General features: G+C 42.6%; 1 protein-coding gene across 2 annotated transcripts in view; it reads right to left on the bottom strand.

Moving 5' to 3' along the window:
* The window catches only part of xylt2 (xylosyltransferase II), a 76879-nt gene that overhangs the window by 24061 nt on the left and 31808 nt on the right, over positions 1–21010 (bottom strand). For both annotated transcript variants that reach the window (XM_080208951.1, XM_080208952.1), the window contains exons 4-7: positions 19520–19722; positions 15557–15637; positions 6295–6511; positions 2144–2320 (exon numbers count right to left, since the gene is read on the bottom strand). In XM_080208951.1, coding sequence (XP_080065077.1) covers positions 2144–2320; positions 6295–6511; positions 15557–15637; positions 19520–19722 — 678 coding nt within the window. The remainder of the gene's footprint in view (positions 1–2143; positions 2321–6294; positions 6512–15556; positions 15638–19519; positions 19723–21010) is intronic.

Here is a 21010-nt window from a genome sequence, read left to right as displayed (position 1 = left end):
CTCCCTCTCTCCCATTTCCTGAATTACAGCTATTTCTCGAACATTACTTGTATCCTCCGACGATGACTGATGCAAAATACCCTTTTCAATTCACCTGCTAACGCCTTATTTTCCATTATTAATTCCCTAGATTCACTTTCTATAGGACCAGCGTTCACTCTGTTAACTTCTTTTGCAAATATCTACAGAAATGTTTACTATTTGTTTTTATGCTTCAAATATGTGGGCGGCACAGTAGCACAGTGGTTAGCACTGCTGCTTCACAGCTCCAGGGTCGTGGGTTTGATTCCCAGCTCGGGTCACTGTCTGTGTGGAGTTTGCACATTCTCCTCGTGTCTGCGTGGGTTTCCTCCAGGTGCTACTGTTTCCTCCCACAGTCCAAAGATGTGCATGTTAGGTTGATTGGCCATGCTAAGAAATTGCCCCTTAGTATCCTGAGATGTGTAGGTTAGAGGGATTAGTGAGTATAATATGTAGGGATATGGCAGCAGTGCCTGGGTGGGATTGTGGTCGATGGGCCGAAGGGCCTCTTTCTGCACTGTAGGGTTCTATGTTCTATATATAAAATCCAATCATATTTAGATCACTGCTTCCTTGGGGCACATTCACTGTGAGGTCATTAATTAATCCTATCTTCTCGCACAATACCAGTTGTGGTATAGCCTGCTTTCTGGATAGCTCCAGAACGTGCTGATTTAAGAAGCTATCTTAAAAATATTCTATAAACTCTTCATTCAGGCAACCTTCGCCTATCTGACTTTTCCAGTTTATATGTAGCTGAAATCCTGGACGATTATCGCTGTACCTTTCTGACAAGAGCCCATTATTTCTGGAGGGGGGTGGAGAGAGAAGCGAAGCACACGATCATGACATTTCCCTTGAGCCACGAGCGTTTGTGATCTGGGAGGCAAACGGAGGGCAGTCGGAGTACCCCGGGCATGAGTAAAGGGGAGGTGAAGTTATCCTTGCGTCGGCAAGCTAATTTGTATTAATTAAGATATTTAAAATTCCTCATTATGATCACTGTATAATTCTGCAATTTTCTTGCAGATTTGTTCCTCTGTACCTTTCCCACTTGTTTGATCGCTCAGCAACATAACCAGCAATGTAATCCTACTTCTACTGTTTGAGTTCTAGCTTTTGGCTCAATATAGAAGACGTACATCCTCCCTCTCCAGCACTGCAATGTTCTCTTTAAACAATGCTGAGACTCTTTCCTATTTTCTTTCCTTCCCTATTTTTCCTGAACACCTTGTTTTCTGAGCTATTTAGCACCTATATCTTTAGATAATTGGATGTACAATTTTATGCCCTTCCTGCCTGCCAAACCTCTCTTTGAAGGGAAAAGGGGACTTAAAATTCCAGCCAATGTTATAACAGTTAACAATCAACCACATAAGGGTGGGACTGAAGACAGAACAGTTAAGTATGGTAGGTTTTCTTCCCTGTGAGACAGTAGTGAATCAACTGCATTTTTAAGCCCTCCCCCCACACACCAGCCTCATGGTCAGTTCACCATGTTTCCTCCACAACATCTTTCAAATCTATAACCTCTACCACCTGGGTGCAGATATCAAGTGAATGCAAACATGACCACTTGCAAGTTCCCCGCCAAACCACACATTATCCTGAAAAACACAGTCACCAGCTCAAAATTCAGGAACTCTCACAGCACCATGGGAGCACCTTCACTTACAATCATTAAAGCATCACTCTTCTTTCTGAAAGACGTGCTGGTTAGGTGCATTGACCCGAAAAGGCGCCAGAGCGTGGCAACAGGGGGAATTTCACAGTTACTTCATTGCAGTGTTAATGTAAGCCTTACTTGTGACTAATAAATAAGCTTTATTTTCTAAAGGGCAACTAAGGATTGGCAACAAATGGCAGCCTTGTTAGCGACACCCACAATCCACAAATGAATAAAAAATATTTTAACTGATATCAGTTTTGTATTTCCAAAACCATTCAAATTCGCAAACTGGGATTTGAACTCATGCTCTCTAGATTACTGGACCAGTTACAGAACTGCTACATTGCTATACCTGTAATGTGCTTTGCTGCATCAACCCAATGCTTCCATTGAAACTAGTTCCTACCTATGAAAAGTGTGGATGTTCAGACAGACAGAAAAGTTCCTCTTTACCTGAAGTCTTATGAAATCTTGTGGCTTGAAGTCGTTTGGTGAGCAGCCGCACCAATCCACAATATGTTTGTATTGGCACTTGCAGCCAAGTTTCCGGTTCCAGTTGGTGACTCGCAGGTTGTTGTCCACCAGTGTCTCACACATGTGGCTGTTCTCCAGCACTGTGTGGAAGAAGGACTATAGAAAGGAGGATATAACAAAAGGTCACTGACAAAACACAAACAGTGGTCTCCAAGCTCAGGGGATCCTCATTATCATTCTGTGTAAAGAGTTGGGCATTCTAGTGCAGTATCAGTCCTTCAACAGTGTGGGTAAGTCCAATTATTAACCAACTAGAGGTTAAAAGGGAGTTCAAACTATAAAATGAGAAAAAAAGCAGGTGTTAATTCCCACCACTTCATTGTGGCCTAGTGAGAACCAGCCATAAGAACATAAGAAATAGGAGCAGGAGTAGGCCATCTAGCCCCTCGAGCCTGCCCCGCCATTCAATAAGATCATGGCTGATCTGAAGTGGATCAGTTCCACTTTCCCGCTTTCTCCCCATAACCCTTAATCCCCTTGCCTACGAAAAACCTATCTACCCGCCTTTCAAATATATTTAGCGAAGTAGCCTCCACCACTTCAACGGGCAGAGAATTCCAGAGATTCACCACCCTTTGAGTGAAGAAGTTCCTCCTCAACTCCGTTCTAAATTGACCCCCCCCCTTATCTTGAGGCTGTGCCCTCTAGTCTTGCTGTCCTTTCTGAGCAGGAAGAACCTCTCCACCTCTACCCTATCCATCCCCTTCGTCATCTTATACGTCTCAATAAGATCCCTCCTCATCCTTCTAAACTCCCAACGAGTACAATCCCAGTCTATTCAGCCTCTCTTCATAGTTCAACCCCCTCAACTCCAGTATCAGCCTAGTGAACCTCCTCTGCATTCCCTCCAAGGCCAAAATATCCTTGCGCAAGTGCGGCGACCAAAACTGCACACAGTACTCCAGCTGCTGCCTCACCAGTGCCCTGTACAGTTGCAGCAAGACCTCCCTACTTTTGTATTCAATCCCCCTCGCTATGAAAGCCAGCATCCCATTTGCCTTCCTGATCGCCTGCTGCACCTGTAGGCTGGGTTTTCGCGACTCATGCACAAGGACCCCCAGGTCTCTCTGCACCGTAGCATGCTGCAGCTTTTCGCCCTTTAAGTAGTAGTCCCTCCTACTATTATTCCTGCCAAAGTGGATAACCTCACACTTGCCAACATTGTATTCCATCTGCCAGGTCCTCGCCCACTCGCTCAGCCTATCTAGATCCCTCTGCAGACTTTCTACACCCTCCGCAGACTTTCTACACCCTCCGCAGAATTTAGTTTTCCACTTATCTTTGTGTCATCAGCAAATTTCGACACCCTGCACTCAGCTCCCTCCTCCAGATCATCTATATAAATGGTAAATAGCTGAGGCCCCAGCACCGATCCCTGGGGCACTCCACTAGCCAATCCGAATAGCACCCATTGACACCTACTCTCTGCCTCCTATTTGACAGCCAATCCTCTATCCACGCTAACACCTTACCCCCAACTCCATGCCCCCTAACCTTCTGTAACAACCTTTTGTGCGGCACCTTATCAAACGCCTTCTGAAAATCAAGAAACACCACATCCACTGGTTCCTCTCCGTCCACCGCACAAGACGCTTCCTCATAGAATTCCAATAAATTCGTCAGACACGACTTCCCCTTAACGAATCCGTGCTGCGTCTGCTCTATCAAACAATTCTTCTCAAGATGCCTCGCTATTTCTTCTTTGATGACGGATTCAAGCATTTTTCCTACAACAGACGTTAAACTAACCGGCCTATAATTCCCTGCCTTTTGCCTGCTACCCTTTTTATACAGCAGCGTAACATTAGCCGTTTTCCAATCTTCCGGCACTTCCCCAGAATCCAGCGAGGTTTGGAAAATAATCACTAAGGCATCCACTATCACCTCCGCCATTTCCTTCAGAACCCTGGGATGTATTCCATCTGGTCCTGGGGACTGGTCCACCATCAGTCCCACTAGTCTGTCGAGCACTACCTCTCTAGTGACAGTGATCTCATTTAGGCCCTCAACTCCTGCCATCCTTCTATCGTTAATACCCGGCAAACTATTCGCGTCCTCCTCTGTGAAGACCGATGCAAAAAACTTATTTAAGGCCTCAGCCATTTCCTCATCCCCCACCACTAAATCCCCCCTCTCATCCTCTAAGGGTCCAACATTCACCCTAGCCAACCTCCTCCTCTTTACATATTTATAAAAACTCTTAATATCCTTTTTTATATTTAGCGCTAGTTTAGCTTCATAGTCTATCCTTCCTTTCTTTATCAACTTCTTCGTCATTCTTTGTTGATTTTTAAACCTCTCCCAATCCTCTACTCACCCACTATTTTTAGCCACTCTAAATGCATCAGCTTTTAATTTAATACTCTTCTTTAACTCCTTCATTAACCATGGCTGATTATCCCTTCTCCTACGATCCTTCTTTACTATTGGAATAAATTTTTGCTGAGCACCAAGAAAGATCTCCTTAAAGATCCTCCATTGTTCCTCAGCAGTCCTACCGACCAATCTGCAACCCATCAATTAAGAGCCATCAATAGCTCTTAATTACTGTTTGTGATCAAGATCAAAAGTTTATAATAGAATCCATCTTATACAAAAGTATATTTATGCTGAATTCCATTTTACATTGAGTTCCATAGTTAAAATATTTGAAGGCAGGGAGACTCTGAAAGGAATTGATAACGTGTGCATATAAAGGTTACTATAGCATTCTCAAAGGCTCGTGTTTGTACATAAATTGGTTTCATTTCAACAGCTGGTAGCCCTTGATAATGCAAACAACAACGTCATTTTAGGATCTTAATACTTATCATGCCAAGAATCTCTCGATAGAGGCCATAAACTTTTAAATTGTTTTACGGATTATTGGCATCACTGGCAATTAAAGCTAGATTTGTTGCGCATCCTTAATTGCCACCACCACCACCTAGAATCATTGCAGTCATGTTAGGAAGGGAGCTCCAGGATTTTGATCCAATGGCGGTGAAGGAATGGCAATATCATTCCAAATCAGAGACATGTGTGGCTTGGAGGGGAACTTGCAACTGGTAGTGTCCCCATGTATCTGTAGCCCAGGTTCTTCTAGATGGTCGAGGCTGCAGGTGTGGGAGGTGCTGGCCAAGGAAGTTTGGGAAGCAGTTGCAGTGCACCTTGTAGATGGTACACACTGCTGCTATTCTACAGCATTGCTCGTTGGACTGAATGTTTAAAGATAGAAGCACTATAAGCTTGATGTGATCATAACCATAAATGGAAAGAGGTTTGAATGGGGGCATAAGTTAGATTGAGAGGGGATAGAGGCAACAAGGGAGGCAAGAAAAACAGACAGAGAATGAGTGTATCAGAGAGAGAGAGTGGGAGACAAAATAGTATTTTTTCTACCTGATAATTATTTTAAGTTTCTCCTCTAAGTTCCTACCCTAGTCTATTGTTTGTCCATTTCAGATACATGGCACGAAGTTACACTTTTGAAAGCATAAGGGCTTTAGTTATAATTAAAAACAAGAAATATTTCTTCACTCAGTTCCCAAACATAAATCTAAGCTTCCTGTCACTTATCATTTTAATGTTCCATCTTCTTCCCACTCTAACCTTTCCATCTATCTTCAAAATGTTTAACGGGAAAATGTGGAGGAAGTTTGATTTGATTTATTATTGTCATATGTATTAGTATACTGTGAAAAGTATTGGTTCTTGCGCTATACAAAGCATACTATTCATAGAGAATGAAAGGAGAGAGCACAGAATGTAGTGATACAGTCATATCTAGGGTGTTGAGAAAGATCAACTTAATGCAAGGTAGGTCCATTCAAAAGTCTGATCACAGCAGGGAAGAAGCTGTTCTCGAGTTGGTTGATGTTTGACCTCAGACTTTTGTATCTTTTTGCTGATGGAAGCTTTGCTCTGAACCTAACTTGGCTGTACTTGGTACCTGCCCTGGGAGTTTGATACTAATGCTGGGTGACTGAAATCGTAAGCTTTCTATTCTTGAGCACTAATACCCCCATCTTGGTGGGCACAGAATTGAGCACATTAGGAAAGGACAGACCTCTGTTGCTGCAAGTTCTCACCTCAGCTGGAAGTAGTGTGTACCAATAGAACTGTTTTAGCTGAATAACCAACTCATCCTGCGTGTACACCACATAATCAACAAACTTGCGAGTCAGGACGAACCAGTCAGAACCACCATCCACCACAATGCCTTCAGGAATCAGTCTGTCTCCAAGGCGCCACATGTGGTTGTCACATTCATGGAAAAGTCGATCTAACCCCTGCTTCTTGATGAACCTGTAAATAATAGTAAATACATCTGAATTAGTGAACAAAGAAAACATGCACTTCCTTGATCTTGGAACATTCCAAAGTCTCTTACAGAATATTTTTCATTTGTAGTAACTGTTGTAATGTAGGAAACATGACAGCCAACGTACACAGAAGCTCCCATGACCAGCAATGAAATAAATGACCAGGTCAGTCCTGTCCAAGCTTCTATCATCCGTGGCTCTTAATGACTCAGACTTTGAGAGGCTACAAGACTTGTTGAGCAGAAGGGGAGTGGGGAGGCTTCAGGTGTCACATGGCAGAGTGTAGGAATGGGGAGTTTTAGTTCTTGACTTCAATTTGGGCAGGGGGGGAATACAGGATGGAGAAGCTGGAAAAGAGCTGAACGTCCAACAAAAGCAACATGGCCTTTTTACAGTAGCAATCAAACCTGAGACAGCAAGTTGCTACATCATTCCATCAGCAAAAAGCTTCTAGTATTTACCCAATATCTCATCTCATGACTCTCAGCTTGGAAGACCTGAATCAGATAATCAGGTTCAGTGGTATGGATAGGTTGAAAAGCATACATTAGCCATGACATTAAGGAAAACTCCCCTGCTTTTCTGCAAATAGTTCCCTGGTATCATTTACACGGACCTGAGCAGGAATTCTTGACGTATTGTTGCATCTCATAAACAGTGCCTCCAACACTGCAGTATTCTCTCAGTACTTCACTATAGTGACAACCTGCTTATAGGCTTAAATCTCTGGATTGAAACTTGAACCCACAACCTTCTGAGTAAGATGCAGGAATTTTACTATTGTCAGAAATACATATTTTGTGGTAAACCAAGCCTGAACAAATCATGAATTAAAGCTCCCTGATATTTGGCTGATAAACATATCATATAGATCTGGGAGGCATCTGCATATAACATGAAGGGACAAAGAAATAAACCAGAAAAAAAGAACTAGGATAGTGTGTTGCCTCCATGGTGTCAGGGTCAAGGATGTCTTTGAGCGATTGCAGGACATTCTTAAGGGGGAGGGTGAACAGTAGAGGTCGTATATATTGGTACCAATGACATAGATAGGAAAAGGGATGAGGTCCTGAAATGCGAATAGAGAGAGTTAGGCAGAAGGCTGAAGTGCAGGACCTCAAAGATAGTAATTTCAGGATTACTACCGCTGCCACATGCTAGTGAGAGTACAAATAGGAGGATTGGGCAGATGAATGCCTGGCTTGAGAGCTGGTGTAGGGGGCAGGGATTTAGATTTTTGGATCATTGGGATCTTTTCTGGGGAAGGGCTGACCTGTTCAAGAGGGATGGGTTACCTCTGAACTGGAGGGGGACTAACATCTTGGTGAGGAGATTCGGGAGGGTTTAAACTAGTTTGGCAGGGGGGTGGGATCCAAAGCGGTAGAGAGACAGAAGAGAAGTTTGAGGACAGCGCAGAAGTTAAACAGAGCACATTAAGTAGTAAAGGCAGTGTCAGTAATCCTAGTATAAGACAGATCAGGCAAAAGCAAGACAGAGCAAAGTCCAGATTAAACTGCATTTGTTTCAACGCAAGAGGCCTGACAGGCAAGGCAGATGAACTCAGGGCATGGATAGGTACGTGGGACTGGGATATTATAGCAATTACTGAAATACTGCTAAGAGAGGGACAGGACTGACAGCTCAACAGTCCAGAGTACAGATGCTACAGGAAAGATAGAATAGGAGGTAAGAGAGGAAGGGGAGTTGCACTTTTGATTAGGGAAAGCAGCACGGCCACACTGAGAGGGGATATATCTGAGAGTTCGACCACTGAGTCTATATGGGTAGAACTGAGGAATAAGAAGAGGGAAATCACTTTAATGGTGTTGTACTATAAGGCCCCAAAAATAGGGAAATTGAGGAGCAAATATGTAAGGAGATTACAGATAGCTCCAAGGAAAATAGGGTGGTAATAGTTGGAGATTTTAACTTTCCCAACATTGACTGGGACAGTCATAGTACTAGGTGGTTGGATGGAAAGAAATTTGTTGAGTGTATTCTGGAGGAATTTCTCATTGTGTGTGGATGGCCCGACTAGAGAGGGGGCAAAACTTGACCTCCTCTCGGGAAGTAAGGAAAGGCAAGTAACAGAAGTGTTAGTGAGGGATCACTTTCATAATTCTATTGGTTTTAAGATAGCTATGGAGAATGATAGGTCCGGCCCAGAAGTTAAAATTCTAAATTAGGACAAGGCTAATTCTGATGGTATCGGGCAGGAACTTTCAAAAGTTAATTGAGGGAGTCTGTGGGAAGGCAAAGGGACGTCTGGTAAGTGGCATGCTTTCAAAAGGGCTCAGAGTAAACACATTCCTTTTAGAGTGAAGGGCAAAGCTGGCAGAAGTAGGGAACCCTGGATGAGTCGGGATATTGAAGCCCTGGTCAAGTGGAAGAAAGAGGCACATGACATTCATAGGTAGCTGGGATCAAGTGAATCCCTTGAAGAGTATAGGGGGAGCAGGAGTAGAGTTAAGAGAGAAATCAAGCAGGCAAAAGGGGAACACGAGATTGTTTTGGCAGATAAGGCAAAGGGGAATCCAAACAGCTTCTACAAATACATAAAAGGCAAAAGAGTAACGAGAGAGAGAGTATGGCCTGTTAAGGATCAACAAGGTCAACTATGTGTGGATCCACAAGAGATGGATGAGATCCTAAATGAATATTTCTCATCAGTATTTACTGTTGAGAAAAGCCTGGATGCTAGAAACTTGGGGAAAATGAATAGTGATGTCTTGAGGAGTGTACATATTACAGAGGTGGTGGTGCTGGAAGTCTTAAAGTGCATCAAAGTAGATAAATCCCTGGGATCAGATGAAGTATATCCCAGGACATTGTGGGAGGCTAGGGAAGAAATTATGGGTCCCCCAGCTGGGATATTTGAATCATCAATAGTCACGAGTGAGGTGCCTGAAGATTGGAGCGTGACAAATGTTGTGCCTTTGTTTAAAAAGGGCTTCAGGGAAAAGCCTAGGAACTACAGGCCAGTCAACCTCACATTTGTGGTGGGTAAATTGTTGGAAGGTATTTTGAGAGACAGGATATACAGGAATTTAGAGACGCAAGGACTGATTAGGGACAGTCAGCATGACGTTGTGAGTGGAACATCATGTCTCACAAATTTAATTGAGTTTTTTGAAGGGGTAACCAAGAAGGTAGATGAGGGCAGCGCAGTTGATGTTGTCTACATGGACTTTATAGCAAGGCCTTTGACAAAGTACCGCTTGGTAGGTTGCTGCATTAGATTAAATCTCACGGGATCCAGGGTGAGGTATCTAGATGGAGAGGGTGGTTGTAAAGAATTGTTTTTCAAACTGGAGGTCTGTGACCAGCGGTGTGCCTCAGGAATCAGTGTTGGTCCACTGTTATTTGTCATTTATATTAATGATTTGGATGAGAATATTGGAGGCATGGTTAGTAAGTTTGCAGATGACACTAAGATTGGTGGCATAGTGAACAGTGAAGAATGTTATCTCCAAATGCAACAGGATCTTGATCAATTGGGCCAGTGGGCTGACAAATGGCAGATAGAGTTTAATTTAGACAAATGTGAGGTGATGCATTTTGGTAGACTGAACCAGGGCAGGACTTACTCAGTCAATGATAAGGCACTGGGGAGAATTATAGAACAGACTTCTAAGGGTACATGTTCATAGCTTCTTGAAAGTGGGGTAACAGGCAGACAGATTGGTGAAGAAGGCATTTGGCATACTTGGTTTCATTGGTCAGAACACTGAATACAGGAGTTGGAATGTCGTGTTGAAGTTGTACAAAACATTGATAAGGCCACACTTGGAATACTGTGTGTAATTCTGGTCACCCTATTATAGAAAGGATATTATTAAACTAGAAAGAGTGCAGAAAAGATTTACTAGTTTTGCTACCAGAACTTGATGGATTAAGTTATAAGGAGAGGCTGGATAGACTAGGACTTTTTCCTCTGGAGCATAGGAGGCTGAGGGGTGATCTAATAGAGGTCTATACAATAATGTGGGGCACAGATCAGCTAGATAGTCAATATATTTTATCTGTTCTAAAACTGGAGGGTGTAGGTTTAAGGTGAAAGGGGAGAGATAAAAAAGTGCCCAGAGGGGCAATTTTTTTCACACAGAGGGTGGTGACTTCAGGAACAAGCTGCCAAAGGTAGTAGGAGAGGTGGGTACAATTTTGTCTTTTAAAAAGCATTTAGATAGTTACATGGGTATGATGGGTATAGAGGGATATGGGCCAAATGCGAACAATTGGGATTAGTTTAGGGATTTTTTAAAAAAGGGGTGCCATGGACAGGTTGGACCAAAGGGCCTGTTTCCATGTTGTAAACCTCTATGAGTCTAAAACCCCAACCTTGTTGGAAGCTCATCCAGTATTCCTGTTCCTCGCTGCATTAATACAAAATGAAGCAGGTCAGGCAAGCTTCATAAAACACCTTGAAGCATCTGACCTGACTTGTAACAACTGGAATGCATGTCAACTGCAGGACTGCCACCAGAACTGACCTAAGATGCACAAAAACTATATTTCCTTTTTAAGATGGGCTACACATTAGGATCCTTAAAATGGAGACAGCTGTCTGGAAAGCCTAAATTTTGGTCTCACCTAAGAAAGGGTATGCTGGCCATGGTGACCTGCTGAGTTCACAGAATCTCCACAGTGCAAAAGGCCGCCATATGGCCCATCAGGCCTTCACTGACAACAACCCCACGCAAGCCTCATCCCTGCAACCCCACACATTTACCCCGCCAGTCCCGCAACATTAATAGGCAATTTAATATGGCCAGTCAACCCAATCTGTATATCTTTGAAATGTGGAGGAAACTGGAGCACTCGGAAGAAACCCATGCAAATATGGGGAGAACATGCAAACTGCAGATAGTCACTCAAGGCCAGAATTGAGCCTAGATCCCTAGCGCTGTGAAGCAGCAGTGCTAACCACTACTACCATGCTGTCCACCTATTAAGAGTTTACCCAGCATTTTCTGTTTTTATTTTACATTTCCAGCATCTGTAATATTTTGCTTTCATTTAAAATGTAGCATTAGTTTGGGTAGACATAAGGAATAGTAAAGGTGGGACGTCACTTGTGGGAGTAGTTTAAGGCCGTCTTAACAGAAACCACACTGTACGACAGGCTATTCAGGACAAGATGATCAGAGCTTGTGACAAAGGCTCAACAATAATCACGGTGATTTCAGTCTGCTTATCGGTTGCCTAGGAGGTGTGTTTGTTGAGTGGTTTCTTGGAACAGCACATTCCACAGCCTCTCCGGGAGGAACTTTTTCTAGATCTGGTACTGTGCAACAAGGAGAATTAATGATTGATCTCATAGTTAAGGTATTCCAAGGTAGATTAAATTTCGTGTTCAGTTAAAGAGAGACAGTAGGTCTAAGATGAATGTTTTAAACTTAATTAAGATAATTATGACGGTAAGACGTTAGGGCTGGTTAAAGTCAATTGGAAAATTAAATTATGGGATAGGACAACAGAGAAACAGCAGTGGCCATTTAAGGACATACTTCATAACACTCAGTAAAGGTACGCATCACTGAGAAAGGAGGAAGCTGGAGGAAGGGCACACCACCCGTAGCTAACTAAGGAAGTTAAAGACAGTGGGCCCGATTTTACCATTGCGTTGCGCCCATTTTCGGGCATGAAAACTTGGTAAAGTCGGGCCATTAACGTGACCCATGCCTATGCAGATGCCCATTTTACCAAGGCCTGAAAATGGCCGCAATCCAATTCGTGCCCAAAATGGGCACAATGACAAGTTAAATGCATTTACATGTATTTAAATTGAATTAATGGGCTGCCTGCCCAAGTTTACCAGCATTTTCCCCTTTACCATTGTGTTCATGCATCCAGATTCAGCGTGAAACAGACCTGCTCGGCAAAGGTTTGTTTCAGCGCTCCAGCTTCTGAAGAGGTAAGTTCAGAGCTTCCAACAGCTCTCTACCTCAGATCGGTGGTGGAGAGGGGAAGGAGGCCTGTTGGATCGTTCTCTGGTGGTGGTAGTAGGGGAGCAAAGAGAAGGGAGGCCTGATCATTTTCTGCCAGGGAAGGGGGGCATCGTTCTCTGGTGGATTGGGGGTGGGGGGGGGGGGGCGGGGCGGTGGCGAGGAGCAAGGAGACAGGGGGTGGTGAGGAAGGGGGCCACTCTGTAGGCAAATCAGTGGGGGCAAAGGGCAGCAATTGCTCTGGATGGTGGGGGAGAGGTGGTGGATAAGGGGGACAGTTATATTGTGGGGGTGAGGAGATACCTGCAGGGGCCATTGCTCCCGCTTTATCTGCCTTTTGCGGCCTGGGAGCAATGTGACAGGGACATTTTTCAAATTACTTCTCTCACTGCGCATGCGCAGTTCAGAGCTTCGATCATTTCAAGCGTGATAAGCCCCACAGCACAATTCAGACCTGTGATTTTTTTTTCAAGCTAAGTGCATATGGGGAGGCCTGAGAGCAGATTTCCAAGTCGGATCTGAATTATGCCCAGATTCAGCACTCAAAGAAAACGGTAAAACCGGGCCCAGTATTATATTAAAAGAAAAAGTGTGTAATTCCGTGAATATTAGTGGCAGGTCAGAAGATCACACAGAGTATAAAAACCAGCAAAGAATGACTAAAAGAATGACGAAGAATAATGAAGAGTGAGAGATTAGAGCATGGTAGAAAGCTAGCCAGAAATATAAAAACAGACAGTAAGAGTTTCTTTAGTTATTTAAAAAGGAAGGGTAACTCAAGTGAGTGTTGGTCCTCTAGAGTGTGTGTCGATCCTCTAGAGTGTCTCTCCAGGGAATTAATAGTAGATGAATTAAACTGATATTTTGCATTTGTCTTCATCGTAGAGAACACAAATATCATCTCAGAAATAGTTATAAATTAAGAGTGAAAGGGAGGGAGGAGTTAAAACAATTACAACCATCAGGGAAAGGATACTGAGAAAATTAAAAGCTGACAAAATCCTGGTGGGTTTCATCCTATAGTCTTAAAAGAAGAAACTGCTGAAATTTTAGATGTATTGGTTTGATTTTCCTAGATTCCAGAAAGATCCCATCAGATCAGAAAATAGTGAATGTTACTGTTTTATTCAATAAAGGAAGGAGGCAGAAAGCACAACACTGTAATCTGGTTAGTTTAACATGTCATGGGAAAAATACTGGAATCTATTATTTAAGAAGTTACTGCTGGATGCTTAGTAAATCTCAATGCAATTAAGCAAAGTGAACATGGTTTTGTGAAAGAGAAATAGTGTTTGACTGATTTATCAGAATTCCTAGAGGAACCAACAAGCAATTTGGATAAAGGGGAACCTGTATGCCACAAAGCTTCTGACAAAGTGCCACATTAAAGATTACTACACAAAATAAGAACTCATGATGTGTAACATATTAGCATGGATTGACAATTAATTAACAGGAAACGAGCATAAATGCGTCACTTTAGGGTTGACAAGACATAGCTGACTCTGAGGTGGAGAGATACCTGGTTGTCTTAGTACATGAATTACAAAAAGTTAGTATGCGAACACAGCAAGTGATTAAGACAGCAAATGGAACATTATAATTTATTCTGACGGGCATGAAGTACAGAAGTAGGGATGTTTTGCTACAGTTGTATAAGGCACTGGTGAGACTACATCGAGAGAACTGAGTACAGCTTTGGTTCCCTTATTTAAGGAAGGGCATAATTGCATTAGCAGTTCAGAGAAGATTGACTCAACTGATTCTTGGGATGAGGTGGTTATCAAGTGAGGAAAGTTTGAATACAGTAGGCCTGCATCCAATGCAGTTTAGAAGAATAAGGCGATCTTATAGGAATCATGGAAGATTGTGAAGGACCTTGACAGAATGTTTCCCCTTGTGGGAGAGGCCAGAGCTGGGGACACAGGTTAATAGTAAGGGGTTTCCTAAATCAAATGGAGTTGAGGAGAACTTATTTCCCTTGAGTGTTAACAGTCTGTGGAACTCTTTTTCCCCAGAAAGTGGTGGAGGCATCATCATTAAATATTCTTAAGGCAGAGTTACGTAGATTCCTGACTAACAATGAAGTCAGAATGTTGGGGGCAGGCAGGAAAGTGGTGTTGAGGCCACAATCAAATCAGCCATGATCTTACTGAATGGTGAAGCAGATCTGAGTGGCCAAAGGGCCTATTACTGTTCCAAATTTGTATCTTCATACGTTCACTTATTTGAGCTTCTAATGTTTAGCATATTTCAATGTATAGCTGGGTCTTACCTTTTCTACATTGTTTTCTAACTTATACTCCTTTATAAGGTACCAAGTTACCTGACACTAGAGATCAGTCTCACAACTCCTCTTTGCACCTGGTCTAGGGTTATGTCGCATAATGGCACAGTGGTTAGGACTGCTGCCTCACAGTGCCAGGGACCTGGGTTCCATTCCAGTCTTGGGTCACTGTCTGTGTGGAGTTTGCATGTTCTCCCCATGTAAGTGTGGGTTTCCTCCGGGTGATCTGGTTTCCTCCCACAGTCCAAAGATGTTAGAGATAGGTGGATTGGCCATGCTAAATTGCCCCTTAGTGTCAGGGAAACTAGCTAGGGTAAATGCATGAGGGCGTGGGTGGGATTGTGGTCGTTGCAGACTCGATGGTCCGAATGGCCTTCCTCTGCACTGTAGGATTTCAATGATTCTCATCAGAGCTGGAAAAAGGTGCAGGCCGACTGGAGCAGCATGGTTTCAGCATAGCATCCAACTTAAACAGCAATACAGTTCAGCATTGCATTTATTCAGCTAATAGCTGCTACACAGTGAAACACATTTAGTTCAGATCTATAAACAATCTTCATTCACCAGAATTACTTGGACCCAGTTAAATTCTTCCAACGTGCAAGAGCAATCATGACCTGCGTTACAAGTCTTGAATTTTCATTTAGTTTTTTAAACAAAAACTTTTAACGGAATAATCACCGCAATTCTTGCCACAGCTGGATGTTTCCACTGCACTCATGCAGCACAGCACAGGAGTGTGTCAGGGTTTGCCACAGCCTGCAGCAATTGAACTTGAACTAATTTTGGTTCCTACCTGGCATTATCCCGGCCGTGAGATTTCAAGAAGTTTTTCTCTCTGTACCTGGAGAGGAATCGCACCAGCTCATCATTTGTCCTGTAAAATTAAAACATTGACATTGTAAGCAAATATTTATAATCTCTTTACTTTGAAACACCACTGTTGATATTGGTTATTCTATGCTGCTTAAGGTGAAGGATGTTTCTCTCTGCGAAGTTACCTTTTGACTTGCTGAGTGTTTTCAATATTCCCTGTTTTAAGACAGCTTCTCAGGTTCCACAGCATTTTGCTTTTAATATTGGGGAATAATTCATTTTACATTTCGATTAGCATGAAACTCACCCACACATGTCAGATACACTCCCAGGGCAAGTACAGCTTGGGTTAGATATAAAGTTTCCTTAACATTTTCCCATCAATTAAACTTAACCCCAATAAAGGAAGTGTGCTTTCAATGTAGGTTTCCACTTCCTATACCAGTCATCCTGTAATGGTAATATGAACTAACAGAGGAGGAATTTGCTAACTGGCCTGACTATTTTTGCAGGGTGTCATCCATTGTATTAAATTAAAATCCAGTCACTGGATTGACTCAGGGAATAGAAATCAGCTGGGCTGTATCCCCCATGTCTACTGACTCATCAAACTGCAGTGAGAAACATTCACAGCCTGATAAGTCTTGGCATATTTGCTGATACTCATCCTCAGACAATTCCAGCCTTCTGGCTTATGTTAAAGCGCCAAGTGGCATGCCCTTGATGGCTAATATAATTTCCTCTTTGTTTTTAAAGTCTTTAAACAAGTTGTCAGCAGCAACTATCATAGCCTCTTTGATAAATCATTCACCAATTGCAAAGTTATGTTTGCCAGCAGATGGCTAATGTGAAAGACATCTTGCTGGTCTTGCCTTTAGCCACAGGCTTTGAAAAGAGTGACAATTGAGCTTTCATAATTCCCCTTAACTCCCCAACTTCCTTTGTCCTGCGATGCTGTTCCAAATGATCTCTTTTACTCAAGGCTACATTCCGTTGACAAATGGTCTTGCCTTTGACATTCGTAAATAGAAATTCACTTTCCCATTCCTAACTGGAAATGGAAGATTTTTGTCCCCTGGGAAATCTCTGGGTCCTTGCTCATCATTTTGTCTTCATCCAACTTAATCCACGTTTGGCATCTGAGAAAATCTCGTTGCCCAGGACTCTCAGGTTTCTGGCACGGTTCGGCAGGCAGTGAGCTGATTTGCTCATCATTATGAGAATCTCATGTCTCACGCATTTTTGGCATGGTTCAGCAGGCACTGAGCTGATTAGCTAGTCATCAGAGAATCCCAAATCTCGTGCATCATTTGGCAGGCAATGACAATCGACTTTGAGATTGTCCTGCCAATTGCGATTGACTACTTGGAGACCATGGCTATACAGCAACAACTGATATACGCTCCAGGACCATACTCCAATGTTATATCTTAATGGAACTATACCTATCGTCAACTCTTGGAGTTGTATACAGAGACCCTGTGTTGTAATGAACAAGTCTGTCTGAGCAGATTCAAATCTGGGTACTTTACAGACACACATAGTTATTCACTTATTTTCAACACCCAGTGAAGTCTACATGTTAATGATTTTTTTATGCATTTCATACAGTTCTTTTCCTCCACCTACTAGCTTCTCCTCTCTTCCATTAAGTGCAGTAAGCAACAACCCAACTGGAAAACTTGGTTCCAGATCTGGTAATTGTTTATCCCCTGTCTCTAACTAGCACAACCCTTCATCTCTCAGCATTGTTGGCTGCTCACAAACTGCAGCCTCACCACACCTTAGTTCCAACCACTGACCCTGGACGCATCCCACCTTACGTTTTGCTTCCAGGAGTTCAAGCTGGTTTACATAAGAACATAAGAAATAGGAGCCATCTAGCCCTTCGAGCCTGCCCCGCCATTCAATAAGATCATGGCTGATCTGTCGTGGCTCAGTTCCACATTCCCACCCTCTCCCCATAACCCTTAATCCCCTCGCTTGTCAAAAACCATCAACCTGCGTCTTAAAAATATTTAGCGAGGCAACCTCCACCAACTCCACGGGCAGAGAATTCCAGAGATTCACCACCCTTTGAGTGAAGAAGTTCCTCCTCAACTCCGTTCTAAACTGCCCCCCCCCCCCCCCCTCTTTATCTTGAGGCTGTGCCCCCTAGTCCTACTGTCCTATCCATCCCATTCATCATCTTATACGTCTCAATGAGATCTCCCCTCATTCTTCTAAACTCTAACGAGTACAAGCCTAGTTTATTCAGCCTCTCCTCATAGCTCAACCCCCTAAACTCTGGTATCAGCCTAGCAAACCTCCTCTGCACTCCCTCCAAGGCCAAAATATCCTTGCGTAAGTGCGGCGACCAAAACTGCACACAGTACTCCAGCTGCGGCCTCACCAATGCCCTACTCTCTTTTTTGGACAGGTAGATAATTAACATTGTACCTTTTATCAGTTTCAGCCGTAAGTTTTTCTGTCCACCTACCCCTCCTATCCACAGTTCTCTTGGTGCGTTTCTGACAATGATAAATCCCACATCTTAATAAAAAAAATGCCACATGCCCCTTGAGACTTGTTCCAGTTTCTTGCTCCAACCACCAATTATAAATCACTATTAAAGCTTCACCCTGGAGTTTTCATTTACTTTTGAGGTCCTTCATTTGTAATTCTGATTCCTTGCAATAAAAATGTGAACATAGCAGAAAAACTCAACAATTCAAACTGATCTAATTGCTTCATAATTGTAAATAGTTTTGTCACATCCCCACCTAATCTTTTTCCAACAGAGACAGGACTTGGTAGCCTATCTCCAAACATCAATGTCCTATGTATATTCTCACGAATAAAAATCCATCATCCAGGATTTGTCCAATGTTTACAGTTTTTACACAGTATCGTGCAACAAACAACAGGCTTCAGATAAGTCAAACTTTATTCATTATTGCCAATGGTAGCAAGATTTGGGATACCTTAATTCACTCTGCTCTCAGATCCTCTAATGTTCATTTGGATTAATGCATATGCCCAACACTATATGAAGTTAGTGAGGGCAATGGCTAGGGAAAAATATCAATTTTGCCATCCCTACTAGAAAAAACAAGATCCAACACAGTTGCAGTGTAACCTCACAGCCAAATACCCTGCTGTACATGAAGGATGGATGTGAATGATGCACAGGGTGAAACTTGTCTTCCAGGAACAAAAGGATATAAGTGACAAAATAAATAAACATTTTAACAATGCCCAAAATAGCAAAATCCATTGTTAAATGATTAGCAGCTTTGAATGATTGACGTGCTGACGCATTTGAAGCTGGGTCATCTGCTACTACCTTGGTTGGGTGTTAATTAGGATAGGAAGAATTAAATAAAATAGCTTAATTTTGTTTAATTCAACAGATAGACAAATGCCTTGAGGGTCTCTCCAAGGATACTTTTTAGTCATCTTCCTGCATGATCTTGGCTCCTGATTCATTCCCTAGCTTTTGTCCATATTTGGCTAGATGCCAAGGGGAATATATTTCAGGTCAGCAACTTTAATGGTGAAGATCCTGCCTGCATCACACCAATATGTAACACTGTTGTTTCCAGGTATGCCCCGTGTATGTTAATTTTAATGTCAGAGCACTCGTGAGGAAAAGTGGCAACAACTCACTCTGGCATTCAGGCAGGTTTTCCTTCACACCATCCTTCCACTGACATTGGATAAGGATGGATATACGAGTTTCCCACTATGAGAGAGGCAGAACTTGCTTAGGTTTACTGTCTAAACTCACACATGATAAACTTGTTATGTGACAGACAGAAACCTGTCAACACACGTGGTACCCCAGGGGAGGACAATGCTGCAGCTTTTCACAAAATTACACTGATGAAGGATCTGTATTACTCCCCATGACTCCAATCAGGAACTCATTCATTCCAACTGCTCATTATTCAGAGACACTGACCTGGTGGGGTAGTCAGTGGCACTCAGGTTGATGAAATAGTCCCATTCCCAATCCGGCATTTCCAGCAGATCTTTCATGCAGCGCAGGTACATCTTCAGCAGACTTGCACCTCCCCAGATTGTAACCATCCGCCAGGGAGTTACCCGAATGTTTGGGTAATGCTGGGCCAGCTTCAACGTCTCTCTGTGCAGGTAATTGGAACGCTGCAGGTTCAGAATGGCAAAAGTTACGTTTAAAACTGAAATAATTACTTTCAATTTGTCAAATCCTCTGTTTTCATTTTCACCCACATCTTCTCCTTCACTCCTGAATCATTAAATGATACAGGACAGAAAGAGACTGGAGATATTCAATTAGTCGCACTCCCACAACTCCTTGCTCATAGTTTTGCAAATTGTACCTTTTCAATTATCTATCCAATTTCATTTTGAAATCTATAATTAATTGGCTCCGTCTACTCTTTCAGAAAGTGCATTTCAGTACACAAAAACTCACTGCGTAAAATAAATCTCTTTGTCCCACTGGTGCTTTTGCCAGTAATCCCTTCACCAACAGGGCACGTTGCTTCTTAGTTACAGGTTCCACCACATATCCCACCCATATCATCTTGGTTCACCCGTTGGATGGGGTTAACCAAAGTCACAGCTTGGTTAACCCCATTCCCCACTTTTCCAGAATCTTCTACTTATTCAACCATTTATTTCACCCTGTTGCCTTTTCTTCAAACCTATTTGCGGCTGCCTTACTAGTGACAACTCTGCTTATTTCTGCACTTAGTAACACAGCTCAATATTAGCTTTTAGTTGAATTCCTCTCTGCTGACAACAATATGAGGCACGGATAGTAAAGAAAGAAAAAAAAATTGAACTTGCACTGAAATAGTGCCTTTCCTGATCACAAGATGTTCCAAAGGGCTTACAGCCAATGAACTACTTCTGAAGTACAGTCACTGCTGTAATGCAAGGAACAAAGCTAATTTGCAGATAGCAAGCTCCCACAAGTAGCAGAGATAAATGACCAGATATTCTATTTTAGTGTTGGCTGAGGGATAAATATTGGCCAGGAGAACAATTATCAACTGTCTTTTATCAGGCACTTAAATTTAACAAAATGTCTTAAGGCTCTTCATAGGAGCATTAATAGGGTCACTACCCAGAATTTTCCAACCCTTTAAGCCAACGTGACCTTCCAGTCCTGCAAACGTGGATGGAGATTTCAACAGCTTACCCGCCACGAGAAAACCCGTCAGTTTGAAATGGTATCTGAGAAACAGAATGCAGTAGATCAAAGGCTGGATAGCGACAATTTGAGAGACACATATGCTTTAAAACTATGCTATTAAGTCTATATTGCCTCCCCCAGTCCCTCTGTCCAAATGTAACATCTCACACTTTCCTGTATTAAATTCCATTTGCTAATTCTCTGCTCATTTTGTTAACCTATTTTTGTATTGTTGCAATCGGTTGGTACCATTCTCCCCACTCGCCAACT

This window comes from Carcharhinus amblyrhynchos, chromosome 21 (genome assembly GCF_965287045.1).
Source record: "Carcharhinus amblyrhynchos chromosome 21, sCarAmb.v2.hapA, whole genome shotgun sequence".
Lineage (NCBI taxonomy): Eukaryota > Metazoa > Chordata > Chondrichthyes > Carcharhiniformes > Carcharhinidae > Carcharhinus > Carcharhinus amblyrhynchos.
The sequence above is the reverse complement of the archived record's forward strand: the minus strand, read 5'-3'. Positions and strand labels throughout refer to the sequence as shown.